At 46.5% G+C, this 27,828-nt stretch overlaps 1 protein-coding gene across 16 annotated transcripts in view; it reads right to left on the bottom strand.

Moving 5' to 3' along the window:
- FBRSL1 (fibrosin like 1) overlaps positions 1 to 27,828 on the bottom strand; it is an 863,567-nt gene that overhangs the window by 302,363 nt on the left and 533,376 nt on the right. For all 16 annotated transcript variants that reach the window (XM_066609681.1, XM_066609673.1, XM_066609675.1 and 13 more), the window contains exon 5: positions 9,602 to 9,631. In XM_066609681.1, the coding sequence (XP_066465778.1) occupies positions 9,602 to 9,631 (30 nt within the window). The remainder of the gene's footprint in view (positions 1 to 9,601; positions 9,632 to 27,828) is intronic.

The raw sequence follows: 27,828 nt of genomic DNA, 5'->3' as shown, positions 1-27,828 counted from the left end.
GGGGAGCGGGAGGCGGGGCCAGAATCCAGCAGTTATGCTGGATTCCAACCCCTGTTCCCAGGGAGATCGGATCTGCATTGCTCAGGAGGTGGCGCAAGTCCAAGGAGACCCATTGGGGCAAGGGTGCCTTACCCAGGGGTAAAGGGAAAAAGTTTCCCCTTGCCTGTGGCTGAGCTGCCTTGGGCCCCTATCCTGCACTGGATACAGCACAAGCCTCTTGGCTTGCCTGTTCCAGCACAGGGTAGGATTGCACCTTATGTAAGTAAGAGGTCAATCCTATCCAACTTTCCAGCACGCCCCAAGGCGTGGGAACAAATGTTCCCGTACCTTAAGGAGGCCTCTGTGACTGCCCCACCACCATAGGATGCAGTGCACCATAGGATGCAGCATAGGATGCACCATAGGATGCACCATAGGATGCAGTGCATGCCCCATTGGCATGGCTGCACTGGCACTGGAAAAGGCTCTGGAAAAGGCACTGGCACTGGATAGGATTTGGCCCTAAGTAAGTAAGTAAGTAAGGGCGCTATCCTAACGTGCTGGAGCAGGCAGGCCGGCAGGCCTAGGCTGCATCCAGCACAAGTTTGGGGCCAGAATCGGTATGATCTGAGGGAAAGGGGAAAACTTTCCCCTTACTCCGGGTCATGCTGCACTGGCCTCAATGGGTCTACTTGAATCTGCGCTATCTCAGGAGGTGGCACAAATCCAGGTAGAACGGAGCAGCCAGAGACTGGTTTGCGCCGCTCAGGAACCAGGTCAGGATCTGGCATAACTGCCGGATCCTGACGCTGCCTCCTGCTCCCCGCCCCCCCCCGGAATTCCCGTTGCCCGCTGCCTGCCCTCCCCCAGTCCTGAAACACGTCCGCCCCTTGTGCATTGACCAAGTTTGGACAATGCAAACTTACCCTGCCGGGCCTGGATCCGGTATGGGGAGACCAGAGTAACTCCTTGCGCTGGCCTCCCCAGTTCCAGAGTTGACGCAAATGTGCCTTACAGCACGTTTGTGACACCCCTGGGTTAGCACAAGTGACTTATGCCAGCCTAACCTGGGGGTTAGGATTGCACTATAAGTAAGTAGGTTTCCAATTGGGCCCTGCAGCTCCAAAGGCTGTTCCTGACTCCATAGAGATACTGATCACTACAGTGCCATGAAGTGACCTTCATTCCTGAAAAGTCTAAGGTTGGGGAAAGGTACAATGAACAGCTGCTCTAAATCATTTTTAAATTTTTTCATTACCAGATGGATTTGGATTCCAGCGACTTTGGATTTAAGCTTTCTCCAGGGATGTGTGGTGGGTGGGGAGGCAAGTGAGGCACAGCCTTCCCATCGGAGTCCTTCGAAAAGCACTGCCATCGTGGGAGGTGTGCAAACACACATAACCTATGCACTGTGCTTGCACACCTCCCACAGTGGTGATGCTTTTCGAAGGACTCTGGCGGGGGGGCTCGGCCTCACCTGCCTCCCCACCCACTGCACATCCCTGGCTTTCTTCTGCCATCATCCAAAGACAATAACCCAAAATTACAGCATGAACATGCAGCAAACATTTAATTACCTTAGGGCGCAATCCAAAGAAGAACTTAGGCCGGTGCAAGTCCCTCATGCTGGCCCAGGGCGTTGCAAACATGTGGTAAAGCACGTTTATGCCTCCTCACGAGCAAGCCATGCCAGCACATGGAGGTGCATGGCACAAGGAGACTGAATCCAGCCTCTGTGGTGGCTTGCGCAGTGAGCCTTGCATCAGCCCAGCTGGGCTGACACAAGACTCTGGGGTGGAGGAGGAAGGGAGGAGGCGGGAGGGAGGTATTCCAGGGCGGGGGGAAGGCAGGCGGTGGGCAGCCATGGGGTGCAGGCGGGTGGGGAATGGGAGGCAGGGCTGGGAGCCGGCAGTTATGCTGGATCCCAACCCCCATTCCCGGGGAGTGCGGAGTGACTTCAAAACGCTCCACTCTCCTTGGACTTGTGCCACCTCTGGAGGTGGCGCAAATCTGAGGAGACCCATAGGGGCTAGGGTGCCTTGCCTGGAGGTAAGGGTAAGAGTTTCCCCTTACCTCTGGCTGAGCCGCTTTGGGCCCCTAACCTTTGCTGGATACAGTGCAAGGCTCTTGGCTTGTCTGTTCCAGCGCAGGGTAGGATTGCAATGAATCCTACAATTCAGTGCCCTTTGCACCTTCACTCATCCCTCCCTCCTCAATGGCTTATTTAATAAGTGAAGTAAATGCCTGATATCTACCCCACAGTTTTTGGAACTTGCTTATGCTTTGAGTCCATACACCTAAAAGTGACAACCCATAACTTTGCTCATAGCAGTTGGGAGCCCCCCCAAAATGAAAGAGCACAAACCCTGAATTACTTTGAAAGGAAGTAACGGCTCCTCTCCTCCCCCCTCCCCCACCACCCACATTTTGCAGTTAAAACTCTTCCACACATGATTATTAGCAAAAGTCTGAGCCACATTTTGCAACAACTAGGAGAGAAGGAATTACTCATCCCCTCGTTTTACGCAACTCGATTTTTGGCTTCCTCGCAGAACGCCATTTAACAGAGCACATTACCAAGCTGCTTGCCACTTTTCATCCCAACGCTAAAGCAGGTAAGAGACAATAAGAGGAACTGTTGATGGTTTATATTACTCTATTATGTTAATGTTCACTAAAGTATGCCATAAGCTCTCTCATTACATGTGTATAAACCAATTCTCTGTGGTGTTATTCCTGTGCTAAATGCGATAACTACATAAATCTTGAATTAATGGAGACTTTATAGTTCCTGAAAATGAAGGGTAATTGCTATCTGTTAATGCTGTTGTAGCTAGTAAAAGAAGTATATATTTTTCCGTAGCAATGTTTAAGGGCCATCAAGAGTTACGCCACCGCCGTTGGCAGCACAGGGTGGAAGACGGTCTAAATCTCACAGCAAGTTGGTTCCCACACCTTCTCCTTCCCTCAGCCACACAACAAAATGTTGAATGACTTATCCACAGAACACCTACTCAGGCCCATGATTTTTGGATAGATGATGGATAGATTCCATCATCTATCCATTTTCAGTCACTGTAGACCACACTGAGCTAAACAAGCCAAGGCAGCTTCTAGTGTTTCAGAAACTGGAGCTAAAACAAGAGGGCAGATTTTGCTGGGTGTCAGGGGTGGTCCTTGCCTCCAGCCCAAGCAGACCACCCTGCAGAACCCATTTGACCGGGAGCCTATTCCGCGGCCTGACTGGGCTTGTCACCAGGCAGCCCATCCACAGCAACCTCCCTTAAAGCGGCAGCCTAGCTGAGACAAGCTTAGCCAGCTGACATGATTGGTGCCGGACATGGCAGCCACTTCTCAGTTCACTGCAAGGTGCCTGGGTTGCAGAGGGTCCCACCCCCTCCAGATAACCCGCCGACGGCTTGGCAATGCAACCGCATCCTCAGAGACCTTCCAGCAGACTGGGCAGGGCAACCAGGTATGGAGTGGACGCGCCTTCCAGGATTGATACCCACAAAGGAGCAAGGGGGCAGGAAGGGAGACAGGGACAGGGTGGAGACCAGAGTTGCCTGTACATAAAGATCCCGGAGCAGCCAGTGGAGAGCTCATTATAGGGTAGGCACCAGCCCTGAGTGGTTCGCTGTCTGTGACCCATTGAGTAAAGGCAGGAGGAGGAAGCTGGATGATTCTCAATCCTCTCCCCTGGCCATGTCTGAGGCTGCCCTAAGCTCTCACTCAGGCCCAGGCAGGGCCCTTAGGTGCTGCCCTGGACAGCTCACTTTTGCCACCTGATTGAACAACTGGTGCAGGGCCTCCCTGCCTCTGCAACCATACACTGGGATTAGCAAGGCCTAACACTTAAAGATCAAAACTCCACAAGCCCACATCTGTTTTCCTAAGCATCAAGCCTTACAAACTGCTATTTCAAGGTCCACACAGCACAGGAACATAACAAGTGTTGTTTGGGGACGTAGGAAAGGCACATCTGATGTGACACAGTAACACCACTTGCAATGAGGTGTACAGCAAGACTTGAGGTTGGGCCCTGGTACTCTTAGGAAGGCAGATTCCTCCACTTTGGTGTACAGCAAGTCCTCAAAGTTGTTGGTAGGTTCTTGGAAACTGCATCTTTAAGCGAAACTACTTATAAGGAAACCAATTTTACTGGAGGTTAATGATATATGTAAACAGGAGTTAAGTTCCTACAGCATATTTCTGGTCACAAAAGCATCACCAAACTTCTAAATAAAGACCCTGAACACCTCTAATATCAAACACCGAAATAAATGTGAGCTTTCCGGGCTGGAAAAAATCCACACAGACGTGGGAAGAATGTGGAAACTTCACACAGACAGTGGCTCCGGCTAGGAATCAATTTTCTCAAAAACTTTAATACAAAATAGCTTATAACAAAATGACTTTAAGTGAGGGCTTGCTATATATTAATGTGCTGGTTGCACCTGATTTTGCTGCCATGAAATATAGTCCAGTGGCAAAAATTCCTTAATGAAGCAGATGCCTCACTTTTTTTGCCTTTATAAATCCAAGAAGACATACAGAATCTCTCTCTCTCTCTCTCTCTCTCTCTCTCTCTCTCTCTCTCTGGTTTGTTGTGGTTAGTCCATAAGCTGATATGAAGCACAACAACCTCATTGTCTCTTCTCCCTCTCCCCCCAATATCTACTTCTATCACCTATACCAAATGATATGGATATTCTTTCATTTGACAAAAAGGACAGTGAGGTTACCAGCCAAACGCAATGCGGCTTCCTCTGAAGGTAACCTCAGATCCCACATTCTGAAAGCTAATCAATGTTGTTCAAATTTCAATTTCTCCACTACAAGGTGAAGTCAAACCTAATCTCACAAACGTCAGTCTCAGATGTAATGCAGCTAGCTGGGCCTACCCAGTGTAATTTAGATAATCATTAAAGGCATAGCTGTATACTAAAACTACATGTCACTTACAACTTCATCTGAGTGTTGACTGGCAGATCTTTTAAGTAGTTTTTTAAAAAAAAAAATGATTGCTTTTTGCCTTCTTTGATTGTGAGAAATACTACAATTCTGTGTCACAAATAATATGGAAGATTGAGTTCCACCTTGTACACCGCATATCACCATCCTCTGTTATCACAAATCTAGGCAGAGAAGGTAGAAACCTAAACTATGCACTGCAAGGAACTATGAGAAGGTTAGACAACATGTTTAATTGAACAACTTTAATTCCATCAGAGATGAGTCACTTGTGCGGCACAGGAAGTACGGGGCTGGCCCAAACATGGCGCACAGTTCTCCAGATGGCAGTTTCTCAGAGGGTCACCATTACTTCAATTTTCCTTCTAAGATTCAGTTCCAGGTGTTTTTCCTGGCCTCACGGCCCATGGTTCAGCACAGAGTTTCCCCCATTTGAGAGTAGGGGTAGATTTCTCTTAAAGAGCTCTGGAAGTTTCCAAGGTTGGCTGTCCACATACACAGAACTCTAGTGTGTGAAACTGCACAGTGGTGTAGCTGAGAGAGGCCCAGGGAGTACATTTCCCAGGTACCACGCCTTGAGGGAGTGCCAACCCATATCCCTGACAGTGGATTCTGAGGCAGGTGGGGAGCTCTAGGTGGCCTTCTGTGACATGGGGAGGCTGTGCATGGCCTCTCATGAGGCCTCTCATAACGCCTGTTGGAGGCCTTAGAAAGCCACTTCCTTTTTTTGAGAAAATGGCATAGGGGCAACCCAGAAGAATTTGAAATTAATTAATTTAAATTTGCACCCCACCTTTCTCCTGGTAAAGGAAATCAAGGCTGCTCGATTACTTCTTGCTTTTGTGGTAGGTGCCCTGAGTTAACCTTATTACTCTTTGTTAGCCTCAGATGAAATGGCCGGCCCTTAGCAGGATGGGGAGATACTGTCTGTCCTCCTAGCTCCTCTGAGAATCACCTGCCAGGCACATCAGCAGCCTCAGATTTTTCTGATTTTAACCTACCTGTGCAAAATTTGCTTTTGTGGTTTTAGCATATTATGAGACATCTCTGTTATTCACCATTTTAAAAGGGAAGTGTATACAAATGAGTGCTGGTCTTTATAAACTTGGGAAGATTTGTGCTGAAAAGTAAATTTGGCTACAGTCAGGGGTTTTCACAGACTCACAGAGTTGGAAAGGGACCCACAAGTTCATTTTGTCCACCCCCCTGCCTGTAGCAGGAAATTCTCCTTCAGCATCTCCAGCAGGTGCCAGTTGAGCCTCTGCTTGGAGATTTCCAATGAAGGGAATCCACCAGCTACTCTGGCAATCTGTTCCATGGTCGATTGTGGGGAGGGACAGATGTACAAGGGCAGTTTTGTCCAAGGGCCACAAACTTTGCCAAAAGTTTCACTGCAGGAGTAAGTGGTAGTATCATCTTGGCCATACTCAATCATCACAAGGCCATGCTCTTGTATCATGGCCATGCTCTTGCCATAGTATCATCACAAGACCATGCTCTTGTGACATGAGGCAGCAGTATTTGAAGCACCATGTATTTGAAGCACTCCTATTGGCTATCACTCCCCCCTCCCCCCGTAGAATGCATTGGGAAATGAGACATCATCATGGTGTTTTCAACATTGGGATTGGGACCCCAATAGGGTCACAAAGCCTCAGTTGTGGGGTCACGGAAACTTACAGGACTGTAAAAGGTTGAAGACCACAGGACGAAAGCACTTCCATGTAAAGGGACAAGCATCTGGTGTACCCCTTTGGGTACTAGGAGATTGAGTCCCAGTCCTGCCCATGTTCTTAGCAATGGTGCTAAAATAGCTTTCACTAGGGCCAGGGTTCATGGTAACTCATTCTGCTTTCCCTAGTAAGAATATTTGGTTACAGTGCTGGGAGGGCATAATAGGGTAGGGAGTCGATGGATAGAGTCCCAGAAGGGAAGGAAGGATCAACACTGGGTCCCCAGTCTCATAATCAATCAATCTATCTATCAATCTATCAATCTAATGGCATGAAAAAGGTTGAGACGCACTGTGGAGTATAATTCCTGATACATTCTGGGCGAAAAAATATGGCAACCTGCATAGTAGATGCAGGTCTGTCTACTGCAGACAGTGCGGCTCCCAGTCCTGTCATCAATGCTGCAGACTGCTACAGGCCTCTGCAGAGGTAAGTATGGTTATGCCTTTACCAAGTGAACCTGTTCCCCCCTCTGGTTTGACCAAGAATCCTCTCCACCTGGCTTTTTCGGGCAAAATTGTATTGGGAGGTATCTTAGCCACCCTTCACTCCTCTTGCCTCGTAGCCTCTATATCTAAACACATCTGTTGCTTCATTCGGAGCAACTTTAATCATTCAACAAGACTTTAAGAGAGGACAGGCCAGGGAAAGGATGAAAGGCAAGACACTTTTTCCTGATTTGGAACAGATGTGGAAACAAATCCGCTTTATTAGAGGAGGCTTTCTTGGTATCTTCCTGCGCTCGTGATATTTTTGCCTCCTGTGGTTTTCGCAAAGGTCAAGTCAAATTACCTTTATAGATCTGTAAACGGAATGGTGACCCAAATCTAAACTCATTACTGTGTAAACTTTCCACATCTTCCGTTACTTTGATAATGTGTCTTCAACAATTTGGATACTTAAGTATTTGACGGCACCTTTACTTCTATTTCAGATGCGATAGTTTGCGGCAGCCAACTTGTTCAGCCTGGAAGACCCCACAGACCCTTCACAGCCTCAAAAGGTAGCAGTATAAGGCACGAGCCAGAGAATGTTAGTTGTGGTTAGGTCTCACTGAAATGAAGGCAAAGGCGGGGCAGGGGGCGGGTAGATGCTTGACAACTCATGGTGAAATTTATATGATTGGGACTTAAACCAATCCAAGCTTCTCTGGAAGACACCCAGCTTTTAAAGTAATATAAACTGGAATTCAAAAGAATCCTGAAGTTTGCAGAACCTTGGGTCTCAGGACTCCCCATTCCTGACTTAGATGAAAAACAAGTGCATACTTAAAAATAAAGAAGAATATATATTTTCTGCCTTAAAGAGCAACATTCTGGCTGCACCAATAGTCTATTTCATCAGATAACATATTTCACCTTCTAGCCCACAAACGTCAACCCCACAATCAATTCATCTGTTTTTCAGGATCTCCATGACTCCCATGTTCCTTCTACATGTGAAAATAAATGCTGAAGCTTCAAGGAAGTGGCAGAAGAATATGAAAAAAGATATGCAGTTGGAAATGAACTAAAAAGGGGTTTCTCCCCACTTTCTGGCTCTTACGTGCACACATGCTGATCTAACGGTGGTCACTGTACTCTTCATGTACATCCCACACACAACCAATCCACTCAGTTTCTACTCCAGGATACAGTTCTTGGGGGAAATATCACCTCCACTGTGTATGAAGCAGTAACCATACTGCATGGCCCCATGTTTTCACCTTAACAAGGTATGACCCAATCCAAGACTGAACCAAGACAACCACAGTTGCAAGTATAATCTTGGGTTACAGCTGCTGAATGTGCACAATTATGCACAGGGTATGGTCTTCTCCTTTAACACAACCTCAGGCTGCAGCTTACAGTTAAATACAGCACAGTAGTCCCATAATGGGCAGAGTTAAGTGGTGTTAATTAAGTTCACCTTTTTCACAGGCAAAGGGTGTGTACGGTAGCAGAGGTTAAAACAAGAATCCATTCCTGAATCTGTCCATCCCAAACATCTGACTGCAAGCTCCCAATGAATAATGTGGGTATCCAGCAAAAAAGGTCAGGAAAGAAATCATTGCTGCATGATAAATAGACACGCACAAAGCCAAAATATACCCTGACACAGTTACAGCATCATCTGCAAAGACATGTTACCGGTTGTCCATCTTCTAAGCCCATTATAAAACTGACATGTTCCAAAGTCATTATGAATAAAATATGGCCTTTCAAGCTGTTGCCAAAGGAAGTCTTTTCTCCTAAACAAGCTGGCAGCGGTGCTAACACGGTGCTTGAGAACTCCTCGTATCGTGGCATGTTAATCAACAAAGAGCTCAGCGTTCCCAAAAGCAGGTTCTGTAGAGTTGCGTGCATAGCTTAGTTCAAGGGGAAAGACGTCTTGTGTAGCTAAGCCATTTGGGGTCCAGCTACTAAGGCTGCAATCCTAAGCCACTTTCCAGCAACAACATAAGGCCAGCACAACTCCAAGGGAAGGGAACAAACATTGCCTTGTAGGTTTGTTCCCAAGGGAAGGGAACAAACATGTAGGGGAGAGCACCAGGATGAGGTCTCTTGTTATCTGGGGTGCTCCCTGGGGCATTTGGTGGGCCGCTGTGAGATACAGGAAGCTGGACTAGATGGGCCTATGGCCTGATCCAGTGGGGCTGTTCTTATGTTCTTATGTTCTTATGCCTTACCTTGAGGAGGCTTCTGTGACTGCCCCCCAACTGCAGGATGCAGCACATGCCCTACTGGCACAGCTATGCCAGTGCTGGAAAGTTGGTTAGGATTGCGCCCTAAGATGACTACATTTCAACAAGGATACAGTCACAAAAATATTGATGCTATTGTGCAGGGCGGTTCTTTCTTCCCTGGAAGCTTCCAAGTCATGGGAGGGCAAACGTTAAAAGCAAAACAACAATGAAAAGGAGGGGCGGGTCTTACCTTATCATCAATCTCACTCTCGCTGTCACACTGTCAAAAGAAAGAGAACAAAATGCTGAGTTGAAAAAGGGTACCCAAATTACACATAGCATCATATATAATACAGCTCAAAACTAGGCACAGGACCACGGTATTTACGAGAAACAGAGCACACAGCAGATATCAGTAACACCTGCATTTAGTTACATTTAACTCATACAAATCTAGATCTGGATCATAATCCATATTTTGAAGACAAAGCTCTGCCAAAGGAGAATCAGCATGACTTCTGCATAGAGAAGCCAGACTTCAGCAAGCTTCAGAGATTCTTTGAGAGAACCAGCCAGCATGGGAATCAGGGTGACCTGGGAGGCTGAGGTTAGCTTGGCTTGAGCTTTTGGAAAAGTGGTGTATAAACAAAGACCAACATTTGGGCTGTGAAAAGAAATCAGACAAAGCCCCCTATTTACTAAGGACCCAATCCTATCCAACTTTCCAGCACTGATGCAGCCGCAATGCAGCCTTGAGGTGAGAGAACAAATGTACCTTTATCTTGAGGAAGCCTCCAAGACTGTCCCCCCCACTGCAGTTTGCAACTTAGGCCTCATTGGCACAGTTGCATCAGCGCTGCAAAGTTGGATAGGATTGGGCCCCTAGTTTAACGTATCAGCCATGAGATAAGATGATGGGATTGCTTATAGATTAATAACTGGTGGGGGGGGGGAATAGGAAGTAGGAAATAAAGCAGCTTTCACAAACACCAAGACTGACCCTCCAAGGACCTGTGTTAATTTCAGTGCTCTTAAGTTGTTCATAAGTGATCTGGAGTCAGAAGTGAACAATGAGACGTCTGCATTTGTAGATGACACAAATGCCTCAGGATGGCGGAATCCCAAATGGACCGTGGGGAGCTTTAAAAGGGTTGTTCCAACCTATCTGAGGGGGCAACAGGCAAGGCCAATGAAATTCAATGCCCATATGATGCACGTTGGAACACAGAATCCTGGTCAGATATATGATGTTCAATATTAAGAAATATTAGGGTCATAGCAGAAAGCTCACAGTTCAGTGATGTAGCAATACAAATTGAGTACTAGGAAATATAAAGAAGAGGTCTGAAATCAAATGGCAAGTATCCTTATACAATTCTAGGGTACGCCCACACTTAAAATGCAGACCTGTTATCCCATCTCAAACAGGATGCAATAGAGTAGGAAAGGGAACAGATGATGGAAACTTAAATGATTAGAGTCTTGGAGCATTTTCCTTACAAGGAAACCTTTTAGTTTAGTTTCTTAAAAACATGATGAATAGGATCATGGAATTACAGAATTAGAACTAATGGGGAGAGACTCGATACAGAGCCTCTCCAAACACTAAAATTCAGGGTCATTCAATGAGGCTGATTGAGCTGCAGGACAAATTAAACATGCTGTTTCTACCTATGATGCACAATGAATTTATTGCCATAACATGAAAAACTTTGCATTTGCATAGTGCTTTCTGAACATCAAAGGGTGATTTGCATGTATTATATTATCCTCATTTTTCAGATGGGGAAGACTGAGGTTGGGAGGGAGGGGCTTTCCTAGGGTTGCTTCGTGAGTGCATGCAAAAGTGAAACTCAAAAGGGTGTGTGTGTCCTGATTTGCAGCACAGACCTTACACACTATGCCACAAAAACCCACAAAAGGAGGGTGCTAGCTGAGGGAGAACTATATGTGAAATTCCTAACTTGGTTTTTGCAGCCATAGATGAACAACAGGAGTGGAATGGGGCATATATACACAGAGAACTCTGATGTGTCTGTACTTGCACATGTTCATATGCATGTATGCGTGTTTCACCCTTCCTGTGCACCCCCCCCTTCCCCATGGATATCTTTCCAAAGGAAGGAGAAGAAGGCAGAGGAAACATGGTAGTAGGTGGAAGCATTAAGAACCCAATACCTGCTCTCCTTCACAGATGTCCATCCCTGCTTTGCATGTTGGTGGCAAACCTGGGACTGGAAATTTAATCTTTGTTGCAAATGTGTTGCATTATCTTATGATAGTCTTAGAAAAGGGCAGGAACATTCATGGCAGCCAGACCATGTTTAGAATTTATGTGGAAGATTATGTGGGGAAACAGCTGTGGTGAAGGGTTAGAGAAGTTTTTATTTAGAAACTTATTTTTTCCTTCATTTTAATACTGCCCTTTTCCCAAGGAGCTCAGGGTGATGTACATAGTTCTTTCCCTCCTCTTCGTCCTCATAACCACCCTCATAAACTCATAACCACCCTGTGAGGTAGGTGAGGCTGGGAGATAGTGAGTGGCCCCAGCTCACTTGGGAAGCTTCATGGCTGAGCAAGAATTTGAACCTGGATCTTCCAGGTCTAAGTTCAACTCCCAAACCACTGCACCAAGGGTCTCCAAACTTTTTGGCCAGAGGGCCGCATCAAATGTCTGGCACCGTTTTGAGGGTCGAAAAAAATTTAAATATAAAATTTATATAAATAAATTAGAGATGGAACTTAGATGTGTGAATAAATGAATGAATGGGCTCATTCATTCAAACTCTCTGGCCTTAGAACACCCTCCAGATGCAACCAGAGCATAGTTCCAGTCATGTTCGGCAAAGTGGGCCAGGGGCTTTCAGGGGACAAGAGGCTGGCCGCGGGCTGGATAGAGGCTCACCGCAGGCCGCATCTGGCCCCCAAGCCAGGGTTTGGAGACCCCTGCACTACACCATCCTGGCTTTCCAGGCTATGGGGTTATGAGGAAACAGCTGCAGTGAAGGACTAAAAAAGTTTACATTTAGAACTCTGTTTTATTTTACTCTTAAGTTGACATGAATGTGCCTTAATGGCATGCTTGCGACACTACCAGGTTGGCACAAGTGACTTTTGCCGGCTTAACCCAGGTGTTAGGATTGCGCCCCCAGTCTCCTATTCCAAGACTTGCCAGGTCTGAGTCTTGTTTAATTTCCACAGCATAACTGAACTGTGTGCCTTCAAACCTATCCTCTGAACACACGCTGAGATTCTCTGGATCTGGGAAAAAGCTGCATCCTTTGTTCTGCAGCACAATTGTTCTCAGACAGTTAAAACCTGACATCACAACGTTCTGAAAACGTTTTCTAGATGAAAAGGGGGGGGGGAAGGTCAGAAAGCCGAGAACAAGGAAGAAAAAAAAGATGTGGACTTAAGTAGTTTCTCATTGAACCTTCCTGCTGACTCTGAAAATGAAATGGTTCTCTTTTCAGTTGTAGGTATGGCACGATAATGGCACCTTGGAATGTTTAAGGATGCAGAGATATCTTGGGTTGGAGAGGAGAAGGCATTACCATTGCAAAACCAAACTGCAGTTATTTGGGCTTTCTTGGTGGGCAGAAAATGATCTCAGAACAGCAGGGGGTTCTGCATTAAACAAGGAAACCTATCTTTGTTATAGCATACATTATGATACATTTTGTCAGTTGCCTGTGGAGGGCTGCCTCTCATATCACATTATTTTAGACAGAGGAGAGAAATTAGTTTGCTTTGGATTTTGCCATCAAAGCACCAGCAGCCACCAGGGAAGAGTTGCGATCTTTGGAATACACATTGGTCCAAAGGACTATTTCAGACAACCCTTTCTAACAAAGTGACCCCAAAGATCAAGAAATTTCTCAGCATAGCTTTTCAGCTCTTCTTTGTGCATCAATTGCATCCTTGCAAGCTTGCCTGAAGGCATATTACAGCAGCAGAATAATTTGCAGGTCACCTGTTTGCGTGGCTGGGCCAATGAAAAAGTTAGGAGTGGCCCTCAGAATGGTTGTGACTGGGTGAGACTGGAGCAGTTCTAGATTATCAAAGACTGATGAAAAAGTCAGGAGTCACCCTCAGAATGAACATGTCTGGAACAGTCCTAGATCAGCATTTCTCAAGGTTTTTCCTCCACTGTACCATTTCACATGGTCCACCTATTCAAAGTACCACTGGAAGTAACTGATGATGACATCAGTTAGGAGGCTAGATGCAATGTGACAAAGAGGCACAGGGTGGATGGATGGGCTTTTTCAACCATGAAAAAGCATGCTTCAGAGCTCTGCCCTCCTAGCCAAGCCTCCTAATGCTGTTTGTTAATTTGCATTCCTGGTCTCACTGCTGGGTGGCAGGTGTCCTGCAAGTAACATCAGACACCACCTCAAGTACCACTGGTTGAGAAACACTGTCCTAGATTAATAAAGACTTCCTGTTGGACAATAGGCAGAGGTACTAAATCTCCATGAGGTGGATCTCAAGGTCTGTAAAAGATGCACTATACAATGGGCCCTTAGCATCCATGGGAAACCATTCCAGGAAACCCCCCTCCCTCCGCAGATACCAAATTCATCAAATAATTAAATCCATGGCAGGAGGGCCTCAGAAGACCTCCTGGACATGACTGGCGCAAACCATTTGAGAGATCCCCTGGAACCCTCTAGCCTCAGAGGATACTGAAATCCACAAATGCTGAGCCTATGGAAAAGGATGGCCCAATGTATATGGGTTAGTTGAAGAGAAGGATGGACCATTCTTCTGGTAGGACTGTATCTTTCCAGAGCTGATGCAGCCATGATGCAGCTTACAAACAAGCTTACAGCTGATGCAGCTTACAAGCCATGATGCAGCTTACAAACATTCCCTTAGCTTGAGCACTCTGTGACTGCCCTCTCCTCACTGCAGAATGCAACCAGCTGCCCCACTAGCATGGCTGCATTGGCACTGGAAAGTTGGTTAGGATTAGGCTGTGAGTCATTCCCAGATGCAGCAAACTGTTCAGCCTTAATGTGGGACAGCACTGCAGATGGATGGGATTAATTCCTCTAGCAAGGCCTAAAACACTGACTTCCCCCAGTCCTTTAAACATAGCATGTTCAAGTTTATGATCCATGGTAGGAACTAGGGAGAAGACAGGAACGCATCTCAAACGATAACCATATTGGAAGACATATCTATAAATAATAGATTTCCAGAAGAAGACAAGAAAAGCCCTTTCGAACAAGCCCAAGACCCAGCAGCCTGTTCTTCACAGTGGCCAACAGGTTGTCCCTGGGAAGCCTATATCAGTGGTTCCCAATTTTTTTTGACTGGTGGCTTCCTTGATCTACTGGGTCATTGGTGGAGGTAGTGGCATAGCTACTGAACGTGCTGCGAGTAAAATAACGCCCCAGAAGTGTTGTCACACCCAGACTTTTAAAAAATGGAAAAATGGGGCTGTGGCATAGCTAAGGCAGTGGCATAGCTAGAGGGGGTGCAAAGCACTAAGTTTTGCGGGGAGCTTCACCGCAGCGTGCAAGGGGCCCCTCCCCTTTGAAGCCATTCCAGGTGGGGGGAGCTTCCGTTTTGCTCCCCTTGCCTGGAATGACTCCAAAGGGAAGGGGTCCCTTGCATGCTGCGGTGAGGTTCCCCGCAAAACTTAGTGCTTTCCACCCCTTCTAGCTACCAGGATGTTGACTTCTGGCTTTTCTGTTGCTTAGAGAATGACTGAAAGAAAGGACAGGGATTGGTGTCAAATTGTTAAAATGCCTTATCAGCATTTATATGCACACACACACCATCTATACATATTACTACAAATCTGTATTCTCTGCTCCTGCCAAGGTGTAATATTTATGCAAATCCATCACAAATGTCCTACTTTGTTATAAGATACAGAATTACCTAAAGTTGCTTCATGGAGATTTACAATTATGCCTACTGTAGATAAGTGTAAAATAAGTAAACCATCAGATTGCATAGCAGATTAAAACAACAACAACAAAAAGTTCAGAATGAGCTTTTGAATGACTCAGAATGAATCAAGATGCTCCACTGGCTGAAAGAGAGAGAGCTCCTTTTACTTGTCTTCAAGAACTCACGGATAATTTCTTTACATGTACTATCAGTGAAGAGTTCCTTCTGCACAAAATCACCAGTACTTCCAAATGATTATTCACTGTCTTAAATTATTTAATATAACTTAAATATATTGAACTGAAAATGTAAAAACAACAGCAGCAACAACAACACGGCACCAGAACAAACAGGTAGATAATGCTTTTCTCCCTAGTACATCTCCAGTGACAAATATGGGACTATGGAAGCAATACAATCTGCCCTTACCTAGGAGTAAGTCCCACTGACTATAAAGGGATTACTTCTGAGTAGACATGCATAGGATTGGGCTCTATGAGCCTTAGCTATCAATGGATCTATTTATCAGTTCTGGTCTACAACTAGAAAATGCATTTCCTGCAGAAGAAACTTTCTTTCCTGCACCATGTCCCAGAAACTGTTTTCTATTGGATAGAAGTTTCTCACCTGGGGAACCAAAGAGGAGACCTGTAGGCTGCTTCCTTCAAATCCTTTCTTAAAAACCAACTCTCTGTAAACGTCGTTGGCACCAATCCTATGATAACAAAGGCTAGAGTCCCATACACACACTTTCAATTGGACTATTTGGAACTTTCATTTGAGTAGGCACGATTGAGTAGATTGCCCTGTAGGCTAAAGTACCTGTAACTAAAGCAATAGCACATGCTTCTTCTCCTCAATTGTCTCCCTTACACCAATGTTTAGATTGTAAGCCTCTTGGGGCAGAGACCTTCTTTCACTCTGGGTAGTCACAACAGATTCTTTATGGCTTGAGCTACCACCTACAATGGACTTCAGAGGCATTCTGGAGAGAAGCATGGCATTTAACCTTTAACAAGCATTGAAACCAGGATATGTACACTTGTCAGGATTATGCTTTCCAACATACACAAACAGCCATTCTATTAAAAACTACACAGGGAAGAGAGTGAATTATCTTTATTCTAATCATTTTACAGAAAATACCCTTAGCTCTAATGTAATTCTGTGGAATTCAACAGATATGGGTGTTCACATTAGTATAAATACGGGTTGGGCATCCTTTATCTGCTTGGGCCAGAAGCATTTTGGATATTGGGTTTTTCCATATTTCAGAATACTTGCATATACATAATGACAGATCTTGGGAATGGGGCCCAAGTTTGAGTACAAAATTCATTTATGTTTTACATCCCCCTTATACACATAGCCTGAAGGTAATTTTATACAATATTTTTAACAATTTTGTGCATGAAACACAGTTTATGATTTTATTTCTTTAGGCAAAAATCCTTTAAAGTCAGGTTGGTGCTCAAAAAAAGTTCCATATTTCGGAATTCCGGATAAGGGGTGCTCAACCTTTAAATACAGAGTTCAGATTTTTCAGAAACCAGGCCTACAAATCACTCCACAAACTGGGCGAAAATGAATTTTAAAAATTGAATTTTAACCACTGTTCTATTTAGGTTACTTTCAAAACCACTGTAAATATATGTGTTCTATTTTCATATTGTTGGAGATACTTCCACCTCAATAAACCTGACAATTTTTTTGTTTTGTTTTAAAGCTTTGCTTCTTCTCCACAGCAAGAAAGCAAGATTGTTTTAAATGAAGGTTTTATTTAAAGGGGAAAAAAAGTTAAAAAGCAAAAAACAGCAGCACCATCAGAACTAAGGTGAAAGTTTCTTGATTTAAGCATACAACAAGTCCGTACACAGACTTCTCCTACACAATGTCAACTATGGAGGAATTTAGTGGGGGAGGGGGAGGGGGGAACCTCTCCACATCTTTTACCTCCCACACAGCTGTTGTCAATGGGACAAAAACCCTTGTCAAAATACACAGTTAAAGAAATGTGAGGAATGGCAACTGCTGACAGCTATGGGGGCTCATTGAAAGACAAAAGCCTCAATTACCTGAATTTTCCTACAGGCCTGTTAACACTCCTGGTCTATAAGTAAATCTGTAAACAGCCCATTGTGTTGTGTTCATAAAGGCTTGTAAAGGGATTATGCTCTGAGTCGTGCCAATTGCTTCTTAATTCCCCCAAGAATGTTTGCAAAGCAGACCCTAATTGCCCCACTTTTTTTGGTAAAACCTTTGGGGGCAGTGACAGGTTTAAGCCTGAATCCTGCTAGAGGGAAAAGAAAGCTTTAAAACCAACAAAAAGCAAACAAAAGCAAAAGGAAGAAGAAAATCCCAAACAAATGAAAAGTTGTAGAGCTGGCTCCAATTGCCACCAGAGAAGCCTGTACTGCTGCTGATGACAAATCAGTGTACACACACACACACACACACACACACACACAGTGGTTCTCAAACTTTTTAGCACCAGGACCCACTTTTTAGGATGACAATCTGTTGCGACCCACTGGAAGTGATGCTATTAACCTGGAACTGTTGTCACGGCCGGGGGTGAGATAATCAATTTAGAGCACAGTCCTACCCTGCACTGGAACAGGCAAGTCAAGAGGCTTGCGCTGTATCCAACACAGGATAGGGGCCCAAGGCGGCTCAGCCAGAGGCAAGGAGAAAATTTTCCCTTGCCCCTAGGTAAGGCACCCTTGCCCCAATGGGTCTCCTCAGGAGGTGGTGCAAGTCCGAGGAGAATGGAGCAGCTTGAAGCCACTCCAAACTCCCCAGGAACGGGATTGGAATCCAGCATAACCGCCAGGTCCCAGCCCCACCTCCCACTCGCACCTGGGGCTGCCCACTGCCTGCCCTCCTGCCACCCAGGAACGCCTCCCTCCCACCCACTCTAGAGCCTTGCGTCAGATCAGGTGGGCCAATGCAAGACATGTGGAGGAAGCCAGCACCTCTGTGTGCTGATGCAGTTTACTCCAGAGGAGGCACAGGCATGCCTTACAGCACTTTTGCGACCCTCCTGAAGGGCAGGTTTGCGCCCTGAGGCTTCAAACGTAAGCCGTGAGCAGCAAAAGGTCCCATCACACAGTGTGCTCATGTGCTCAGAATTTAAACATTCCAGCTAGGAAGTCAAAAGCCGAAGGCAGACTTGGAGCCTTCTCCAGCCACACAGCCCTCCCCCCTTTCCAGTATCCCATCTTCCCACCAATTCTGGGCAAGGCATCCTCCCTCTCTCCCACTGGGAGCACCCCTGCCCAGCAGCTCTGTGCCCTGTATTTCCAGCTCTGTATTTTCAATGGTGGCTGAGCTACACATTCTGTGAAAATTCATTTATTATTTCATCATTTCACAGTCGCTAAAGCAAGTAGTTTTGCATCTCTTTACTTTTCAAAGGTAATCTACACATTTCGTGTGTTTACTTGTAAGCTTCCATGTATACAATTTTATATTAAAATGTGCTTTGCTCCGCTTGGTCTACGAACTCACATGCACTTACTAAGCGCACATTTTGATTGCTTTCACTTCTACCATACAGATGGAAAGTCTGCAATAAATGCTATTTCTATCTCTAAGATTCTACAGACCTTGGCTGTGAACCTGCCCCCCCCCTCAAATGCCCCTCAAATTGGGCCCGCCAGGTCCTATGGCCCCAGACCCTGCATTGAGTTATTTTTTAAAAACTAATCCAGTGGTTCCCAAACTGTGGCTCCGTGGACATTGACAGGGTGCATTAGGCTATGTGCATCAAGGGTTAATCAACCTGCTACTTGGGGAGAGCACTGCTGCCCAATCACCATAGAGGCTTGAGCAGCTCATAAAGTCAATTTTTTTTAAGGTGGGTCCTGATGAGTATGAAAAGCACTACAAGTGAACATAAGAACATAAGAACAGCCCCACTGGATCAGGCCATAGGCCCATCTAGTCCAGCTTCCTGTATCTCACAGCGGCCCACCAAATGCCCCAGGGAGCACACCAGATAACAAGAGACCTCATCCTGGTGCCCTCCCTTGCATCTGGCATTCTGACATAACCCATTTCTAAAATCAGGAGGTTGCGCATACACATCATGGCTTGTACCCCATAATGGATTTTTCCTCCAGAAACTTGTCCAATCCCCTTTTAAAGGCGTCCAGGCTAGACGCCAGCACCACATCCTGTGGCAAGGAGTTCCACAGACCGACCACACGCTGAGTAAAGAAAGTGAATCCCAAGTGGGGTGATACCTTATACCAGTGTTTCTCAAACTGTGAGTCGGGAAGTGGGTCGTGAGCCAATTTCAGGTGGATTTCATTGAAACCCTAATCATTTCAATATTTTATTTTTAATAGACTTGATGCTCCCATGGTACGTGACTATATTTGGGGCAATGTGACAGACCTGTACTTTTAACAAGCTTCTCTGTATATTCTTTTAACAATGATAGTCAATGGGACTTCCTCCTGGGTAACTGTGGATAGGATTGCAGCCTAGGGTTGCTAAAAAAATTTCTGCTTTGATGTCACTTCTGTGTGCAGGACAAACTTTGTGTCAGAGCCTAGCCAGTCGACAGGGATAATCAAGAATAGTGTTCTGGGATGCATGCAGAGTGCCTTCTCATGCTTCCGTCCCACAAGGCTGAGATCAGGCAATGCCTTCCAGAGGCAGAAGGGCACATTATTCAATCAGGCTGGAGCCAGAGACCTCTCCTTTTAGCAAGCAAGCACTATATGTGAGGGCTGGTCATGTCTGCAGGACAATGAAGGAAAAACACACTGAAGTTATGGAGTAACATTTGCTATTTTGCATTGCATCTTCCAGAGTTGAGTGTCCAGGGTGGCTCACCCATGAGACCTGCTGAGACTGTTGCCTCAGGCTGGAACTGGATGTGGGAAGCCTGCCTTCATCCCCCCCACCACCACCTCCCCTGCTCCTTCTCCTCATCTCCCTTGTTGTCCTGGAAGGAGAGTGGAGTGTGACAGCACACAGGAGAGAAGTGTGATGGATTCTCCTCTGCACTTCCTTCTGCATTCTATTCCTCTCTACAAATCCCCAGTGACTGGGGTGGTGGTGGAATTTGGGGTACCCCCTCCAATACCAGGAAGCCCTTATGAGTCCCAGCAAAATTTCTGGAGCAAAGCAGATATTCAGGACTCCTCCAAGTCGACCTTTAGTTCTTCTCTTGCTGTCTACACTTCAGAAGCAAGAATTTGCTGGCAGCAATGGCTGTATGTGTTTCTTTCTTTCCGGTCTGGAACCAGGGTAAATGTCTGCAGGGTGTTGCTTAAGAAGATGGGAAGAGGGAGCTTCATCAGGAGCCAAGCTGACAGAAGAGCCTGCTAATGGGACTCGAGGCTTACACGCGGAAGGAGCTGCCAAAACATTAAGCTACTGTCAAGTGTCCGAAGGGCACTGATTTATTGCTGCAATTTCGCCACTCTGTCCTTTATAAGGGTCCCTCCAGTCTTTTCTCCTGCTGGCAAGAAACTGTGAGCGGCTGGAGCTCAGGGAGTAGCAGAGAGACTGGCCAAGGCATTGGGGTTGGGGGGAGGAGACAGAAAAGAAGAAAAAGGAGAGGAAACGGCATGTTGACTTGAACTTGCCCCAGGCAGGAGAGAGTCCTCTTAGCTCCACTAGCTCTCTGACAGCTTGATGAAATGAGTCCAGGGCCTCCCCATGGCTAGACCAGCTTGGGCTTCCGAAGGCTGAGGGGTGGGGGGCAGAGCTGCAAGAAAGAGACTGAGCCTCGGGGTTGCAATTTGCTTCCCTCCCTGCTCTGCACTTGGCTGGGGGAGGGAGGTCATAAGCGTGACACATGGAGAAGTGGAGGCCTGCCTCGCTGTCTTGCACGGGGAAAGCACAGCGAGAGTGTATTAGCCGTGGCACCCAAGGAGAGCCCCGAGCACAATAGCTAATTTTGAGGGGCAATGATGCATCGTGTGGCTGGCGGTGCGGGCTGCTGCCTCCGAGGGGGGCCTCCATGGTGGAGGACATTTTGTTAAGTGACCAGCAGCTGTCATCTGCAAGCGGAGAGAGGGGAAGTGCCTGCACAGGGAGGCTGGGGTTGGGGGGAGCGAGAGCACCCTCCTGCCCGCCTCCCACTCCCCGCTTACTCACAAAGCCCATTAATTCTCCAATCTGCCGAGGTTTTAACACCAAAAGGCCCCCAGTGTTTCCCCTGAAACCAGTTCTTTGGCCACCCCCCACCCCACCCCAAAGCGCCTCCTCTTGATTGGCTGTGTAGGCTCTGCAGGTCAAGGAGCCAGTGCTTTAAAAAATACTATTTAAAAGTCTCTTTTCATTCCACAAAAGCGAGTTGATCTGCTACAGCTTAGAGGTCAATTCCCAAAGGGTTTGCTTTATTCCCCAACTCTCCCCCTTCCCCACCGCCCGCTTCCAACCCCTTTTCTCTTCTCGTTTTCCTTAGTCTTCATAAATTAATCAGGAAGGCCCTGACTAAGTCATTTCATGCTGTACAACATAAAAGGAAGTCCCCTGATGCTCCAACCCAGGATCTATTAAAAGCAGAGAGGGGAGGGAGCAAAGCGAGAGGGAGGGAAGGGGGGCGAGTGGGGAAGAGAAAAGCAACCGAGTTTGGGGGGGACCTCAACCTTTTTGATTTTTAGTTAGGATAAAAGCTGGAGGACTTTGTTACAAATTCTAGCCTACATCAAAACACCTTAAATAATTCAAAGAACATGTTTAAAGGGAAGAAACAGAGTGTTACTCTGATGTTGCAGTTACTGCAAAAGGCAGAATATTACCCCCAAACAGCACAGCCTGTTAAGGGAGGCAGACGGGTTGGGGGGAGCAGGGGGGAAGAGAGAGAGAGAGAGAGAGAGAGAGAGAGAGAGAGAGATACTGAGTAGCCTTGAGTGTTCCAGTTCCTTAGAAAAATGTCAGAACCTGTAAAAATCATAATTTCCAGCAAGGTGTGTGTGTGTGTGTGTGTGTGTGTGTGTGTGTGTGTGTGTGTGTGTGATACAAACTCAGTGAGACTGAAATGTAGGTTCCTGACAAGCTGTTAACAAGACAACTTTCAAAATCTGTCTGGAGCTCTCCGGGAGACGGGCTGCCATTTCACTGCTACGGAGAAGTTCATGACATGACAAGCAAAAATCAGGGAACAGAGACCTAAGGAGCACGGTGTAATTTTCATTTGCTTCTGTCGCAAAAGAATTCAGGCAGAAATATCAGGAGGCTGAAGAACTTGGGGGGAAGAAAGAAAAAAGGAAGGGAGGAAGGAGGAGAAAGGAAAGCCAACAACTGCTGCAGGGATTTGACAAAAAGGAACAAAATTTAAAAGGGCCTTCTTTAGAAAAAGTATAAGATATATAAAAGAGAAAATCCCTAATTATAGCCTAAGTTGCACAAGGATTTGGAGAGCTGCCATTCTTCAGACATCCAAAACTGGCCCATTTCATGTGACTTGGTTTCCCTTGGGGGGGGGGGATATGAAAGCCACCAGCTCTTGCGACACCTCCCCCACAAAGCAACCCCCCCATCAGCAAAAGCAAGTGCCACCTCTGCTTCACAAGATCAGTGCCAGCTTTTAAGGCAACGTAGGCAGATGCTCTGGCACCCTCAGGAGTTTTAATGAAAGAATATTGTTTAAAAAAAGAAATCCTCTTCCAACCCAATGAAAAATCCAGGGCTTCTTCAATCGCTTAAAGGTTTGGCAATCCAAAAAAGTCCAGCTACAAAGGAAGCCAACCTGCAGATTCACCACTAATGGACAGATGGATGAACAGAGAGACAGAGATATAGGAGAGGTGTCTGGGCTATGGTTCATGAACCACACATAGCTCCTGGGAAATTTAAGAAAATGAAGAAAAATCAGAATGTAACGAAGCAGCCCTTCAGTGGTGGTGCTCTTGGGGCACAAGGAAGGCCTGGACTTTCTGCCTCACCTCCTTTACAAAAGTTCAAGGCTTCACGCTCAAACATAAGAGGAAGCCAAAGCTATTGTGATTCAGACTATTTATGTTGTGCTTTTCATCCAAAAGTAGTTCACAAGGAAAGATAAATACAGGTTGGTCTTCAACATCCGTGGGTTTGCGATCCGTGGATTTGACTCACTGCGGATTGCAAACCCAAAGTGGAGGACCTCCTGGATGGTACTAGTGGTCGCATCCGTGAGGTCTCCTGAGGTGCAGAGAGGTCATGTGAGGCCTCCCCATGCTCCAGAAGGCACTTTTCAGAAAGGCACTTCCAGTTTAGCAAAAAAACAGAAGTGCCTTTCTGAAGGCTCTGGCAGGCCTGAAGAGCAGGGAGGCAGTCTGCCTCAGAAGACTCCCGAGCATGACCAGAAGGCACTTCCAGGTTGCATCCAGAGGTCTTGTTAGTTCTGACCACAGATTTCATTATGCATGGATTTTGGTATCTGCAGAGGTCTGGGAATGGACCCCTCACATATACCAACTAAAAATGAATCCCTACCCCAAAAGAGCTCCAAATTACAGCACAGTGCATATGACTTTGTGGAAGAGCCACCGTGCTGGAGGGTGGCAGGGAAAATGGTCCAGTTAGAAGCTGTTGGTACAATGTTAGCGCCAAGTGGACATCAGAGAAAGGTGGGAGCCATTTGAATTTTCCATGTCAGGTACAACAATATGAGGCTGGAATGGGATAATTCCACTCCACCCCCCAAACCTGAAACACAGAGGTTTGTAACAGAGAGGGCCAAATAGCATTCATGATGCCAGCTGAGGGCCAGAAGTGATGTCATTAAGAAGTGATGTCATTGAGCAGGTCATGCCCAGGAATAAGCACTTTTTTCCTACTTCGGAACTCATCAGCTGCAAATGACAGAAGAAAAAATACACAAATCTTGATCAAATTTTCAAGGTGTGGGAGAGCCCAATTATTACACGGGATGCCACTTTAGCAGTGACACTGCAGCACAGTTCAGCAGCTGATGGTGGTGCTGGGAGAATCTGAGGGGCAAATAAAGAGCTTCCAGGGGCTGCATCTGGCCCACGGGCCTTATGTTTGACACCCCATGGGTTAACACATGCAGCAGAATAAAGTGGAAATGAGCTGGAAGAGGTCTGAAGATGGCAGAAAGAGACTTCAACGTGGGGGCTCACATTTTGCAAAGAGATTCCTTGCAAGTAGAAAACTAGCACAGCAAGGAACACAGAACACAGGATGTTCTTTGATTTCTGAGTTTTATTAGAGGTTTGTTTTTCAATGGGGGGGACACACAACATCCAAACATGCCCCCCTGCAGTCTGGAGTGTACAACCCTCTCTGCCACCTGTCGCTTGTGTAGAGCTGGCCGCAGCTGCCTGCCAAAGGCTTTCCAATTGACAGTCAATATCAATTTTCCTTTTTTTCTGTTTAACCCGATTCTCCTCAACGGCAGGCCAGGAGTACAGTATGAGAGCCGTGCACATGTCACAGCAGGTTAAAGCCCATGAATGCTAAGAGGCAACAAGGGATTTGCATGCGATATCTATATATCTGCCTGGAATATATTTTACCATTTCTCCACTCTCTCGTCGCACATCATGTGGTTCTGTTTGGGAGCGTCGCTAACATATTTATTCAGCAAAGAAACATGCAAGATTTTCTTTCCTTCAGAACAGGCTCATTATAAGCTGGCAGGAAACTGCGACAGGAAATTTCAGCAATATAAAAGTACTTTTGAATCCATCAATGTTACCCTTATTAAAGTCAACCCCCCTTCAGACAGATACTAAATTCAGAGGCCGCTGAACAGGCAATGACTCAATCCTGGGAAAGTTTATCTTATATTGCAACAGGAGGACAAATTTATTTTCTGGAGCTAGCACGCTATCAAGCTACTTGCAGGACTACTAGTTTCCCATCTCACAGCCCAGTCCTAAGCTGCCCAGAGCTTGGGGCTGCTGCAGCACCAAAATGGTGGCCGTGGCATCCAATCTGCTCTAGGCAGCTGCCACCATCTCCTCAGGAGAAGGGGACTTTTGTCCCCTCCCCCCAAGTAATGGAAGTAGCCCCACAATGGGGCTACTTGATTTTGCGGCAGCTCTCGAGCCAGCACAGAATAGAAGAGTCCTGTGTTGGGCCGTGCAGCCTGACACAGGGCTCAGTTTCTGATGGAGCAAAGCTCTACCAGTCTCGTCCCTGCCTGTCCTGCTCCCTCCACCGCCATGCCTCCTTCCCACCCTCCACCGCCCTCAGAATGCCTCCCCCACCGCTCCGCCACCTGGTGGTCCGGGTGACCACTGGGCAGCAAAACGCGGGCCCAGCACTGGAGCTGGCCTAGCATGGGCTCACACTGGGCTTGCTCTGGTGCTGGACCCACGGTAAGGGCTCATAAACATGTCTTATCGCACATTTGTGACCGCACGGGTCCTCAGTTTGACCACAGAGTAAGAGGGACAGTTTGTGACTACAGACAGTTGCCCTAGAAACAGAGCTGCAGAACCCAGAAGAGTTTTTCCAGCGATTCCCAACCGCCATGCTCCAAACTCCTGTGGCACACCTGTGGATTTTTCATGGCACACCAGTTGAAAATCACTGTCCGAGACTAGCGATGCCCAAACCCCGGCCTGGGGGCCACTTGTGGCCCTCGGGGACTCCCAAGCCAGCTCTTGGGGAGTCCCCAGTCTCCAATGACCCTCTGGCTCTCCAGGGCTTGCTGGAGCCCGTGCAGACCTGACACAACTGCTCTCAGCATGAGGGCGACTGTTCGACCTCTTGCGTGAGCTGCGGGACGAGGGCTCCCTCCACTGCTTGCCGTTTTACATCCATGATGCAGCAGTGGCAGTGAAGGTCTTTTATAGGCCTTGAGCTATTGCAAGACCTTCATTCATTCAGTTCCATCTATAATATATTCATTTATGTAAATTTATTCAAATTTGAAATATAAATTAATTCTTTTTTTTTCCCCAGCCCCTGACAGAGAGATGATGTGGCCCTCCTGCCAAAAAGTTTGGATACCCCTGTCCGAGACCACAAGGAGCCTGTTTGCAGCATGGCATGTTGGACCCCTGCAAAGCCCCACAACCTCAAGCTGCTAACGTTAGCCAGCTTCCAATTGACCAGGTTGAATACTCTGCAACTGGAGGCTGTGGGAGAGCTTGAAACTGCCTGCGAGGTCCACTGCAAAGGATGCTTCCCCCAGATGCCTGATCTGCTCCTCTGCATTCCCTTGCCTGTTGCCCCTTCCTTCCCAAGAAAGTAAGGGATTTTTGTCCTTGAGGGGGAGGACTAGCACAAAGGGAAGGGTCCCAGGGAATGATAGGAGACAACGAGTACAGTGGCCCTTCCTTATCTGCAGACTTGGGATTCATGGATTTCAGTATCACAGATGTAGAGCCTACAGCTGGAGGATCTCAGAAGATCCCCCAGATGCACTCCCAGTCATGTCCAGGAGGTCCTCTGAAGCTCTTCAGTCACCAATTTCATTATCCATAGAATTCAGTATCCGTGGAGAAGGAGGGTCCTGGAATGGATCCCCTGCGGATACCTAGGGCCCACTGTATTCAAGTCAAAATAAAAGAAACAAAACACCACAGAGGGAACTACAAAACAGGGAGACAGATCAGCAAAGCAGCACCAAACATCAACAGTTCACAACCAATTATGTGATAGGATTTGACCCCCAATGAAAGCTTCCAGGCCAACACTTGGCAGTAGTCAGGGCTGACAGCCTGCCAGTTCTATTCTCTGGAATAATCTGGCCACCTTGTCAATTACCACTTGGCATTTTTACACTCTATTATTTATTTATACAGGTATTTGTATACCGCCTTTCTTGGTCGTCAGATTTCTCCTCAGACTTTAATCCAAGGTGGTTTACATAGGCAGGCTATTCTAAACCCCATAAGGATTTTTACAATTGAATAGTTCTAGTCTTTCATAGAACTCCTCATTCCAGATGGACTCCTTCCTGGTCTGGTCTCTCTCTGGCCCTTTGCCTCCCACACACCACTTGACGGCAACTCCTCTCTGCCACCAAGGGTCAGCTCATCAGTATATCAGTGTGTTGTCAGTTCTCTGATACTTCCGGTTGTTTCGAACTGGCAGCCTCAGATCTTCAGGCATACAAGGCGGCAGCTCTACCAACTGAGCCAGACCTCCTGCCCTCCTGACCTTTATAAAGTGTGCAGAGTCTCACAATGTCCAGCGTTCACCATTTGGGTTTCAATTCAACTTTGGGTCTTTGTGAAGGCTTTTGATTTTTGTCGCTCGAATCTAAATGTGAAGTTCTGCTTCGTGAAAAAAAGGATTGACCAAAAAGTCTTAGCCTCTACATAGCTGTATGTAATTTTAGCGATGAGTTCAATACTGAAGAGGAGCAATGGCATTTTTTTTACCAACCTTGAGCTCAAGGAAAACCCATTCTTCTGGCTTGGAGTGCATATTGGCTGGCCTGTGCATAGTACAGAGCAATTGGTTCTTGTGACAATTATTGTCAGGGCTGGGGTCATGGGCAGCAACTATGTGAGTAAAACTCAGGAGTGGGACAGGTCAGAAATCAAAGCAAGAAATCAAAGCTAAGACAGAGAAGCAAGCTGGAGGTTGGGCACACACTAGAAGTCAGTTAAGTCAGGAGTCCTGGAAAGATGCTTATCAGAG

Source organism: Tiliqua scincoides, chromosome 14, assembly GCF_035046505.1.
Source record: "Tiliqua scincoides isolate rTilSci1 chromosome 14, rTilSci1.hap2, whole genome shotgun sequence".
Taxonomy (NCBI): Eukaryota; Metazoa; Chordata; class Lepidosauria; order Squamata; family Scincidae; genus Tiliqua; species Tiliqua scincoides.
This window is presented reverse-complemented; position numbering and strand designations above follow the sequence as displayed.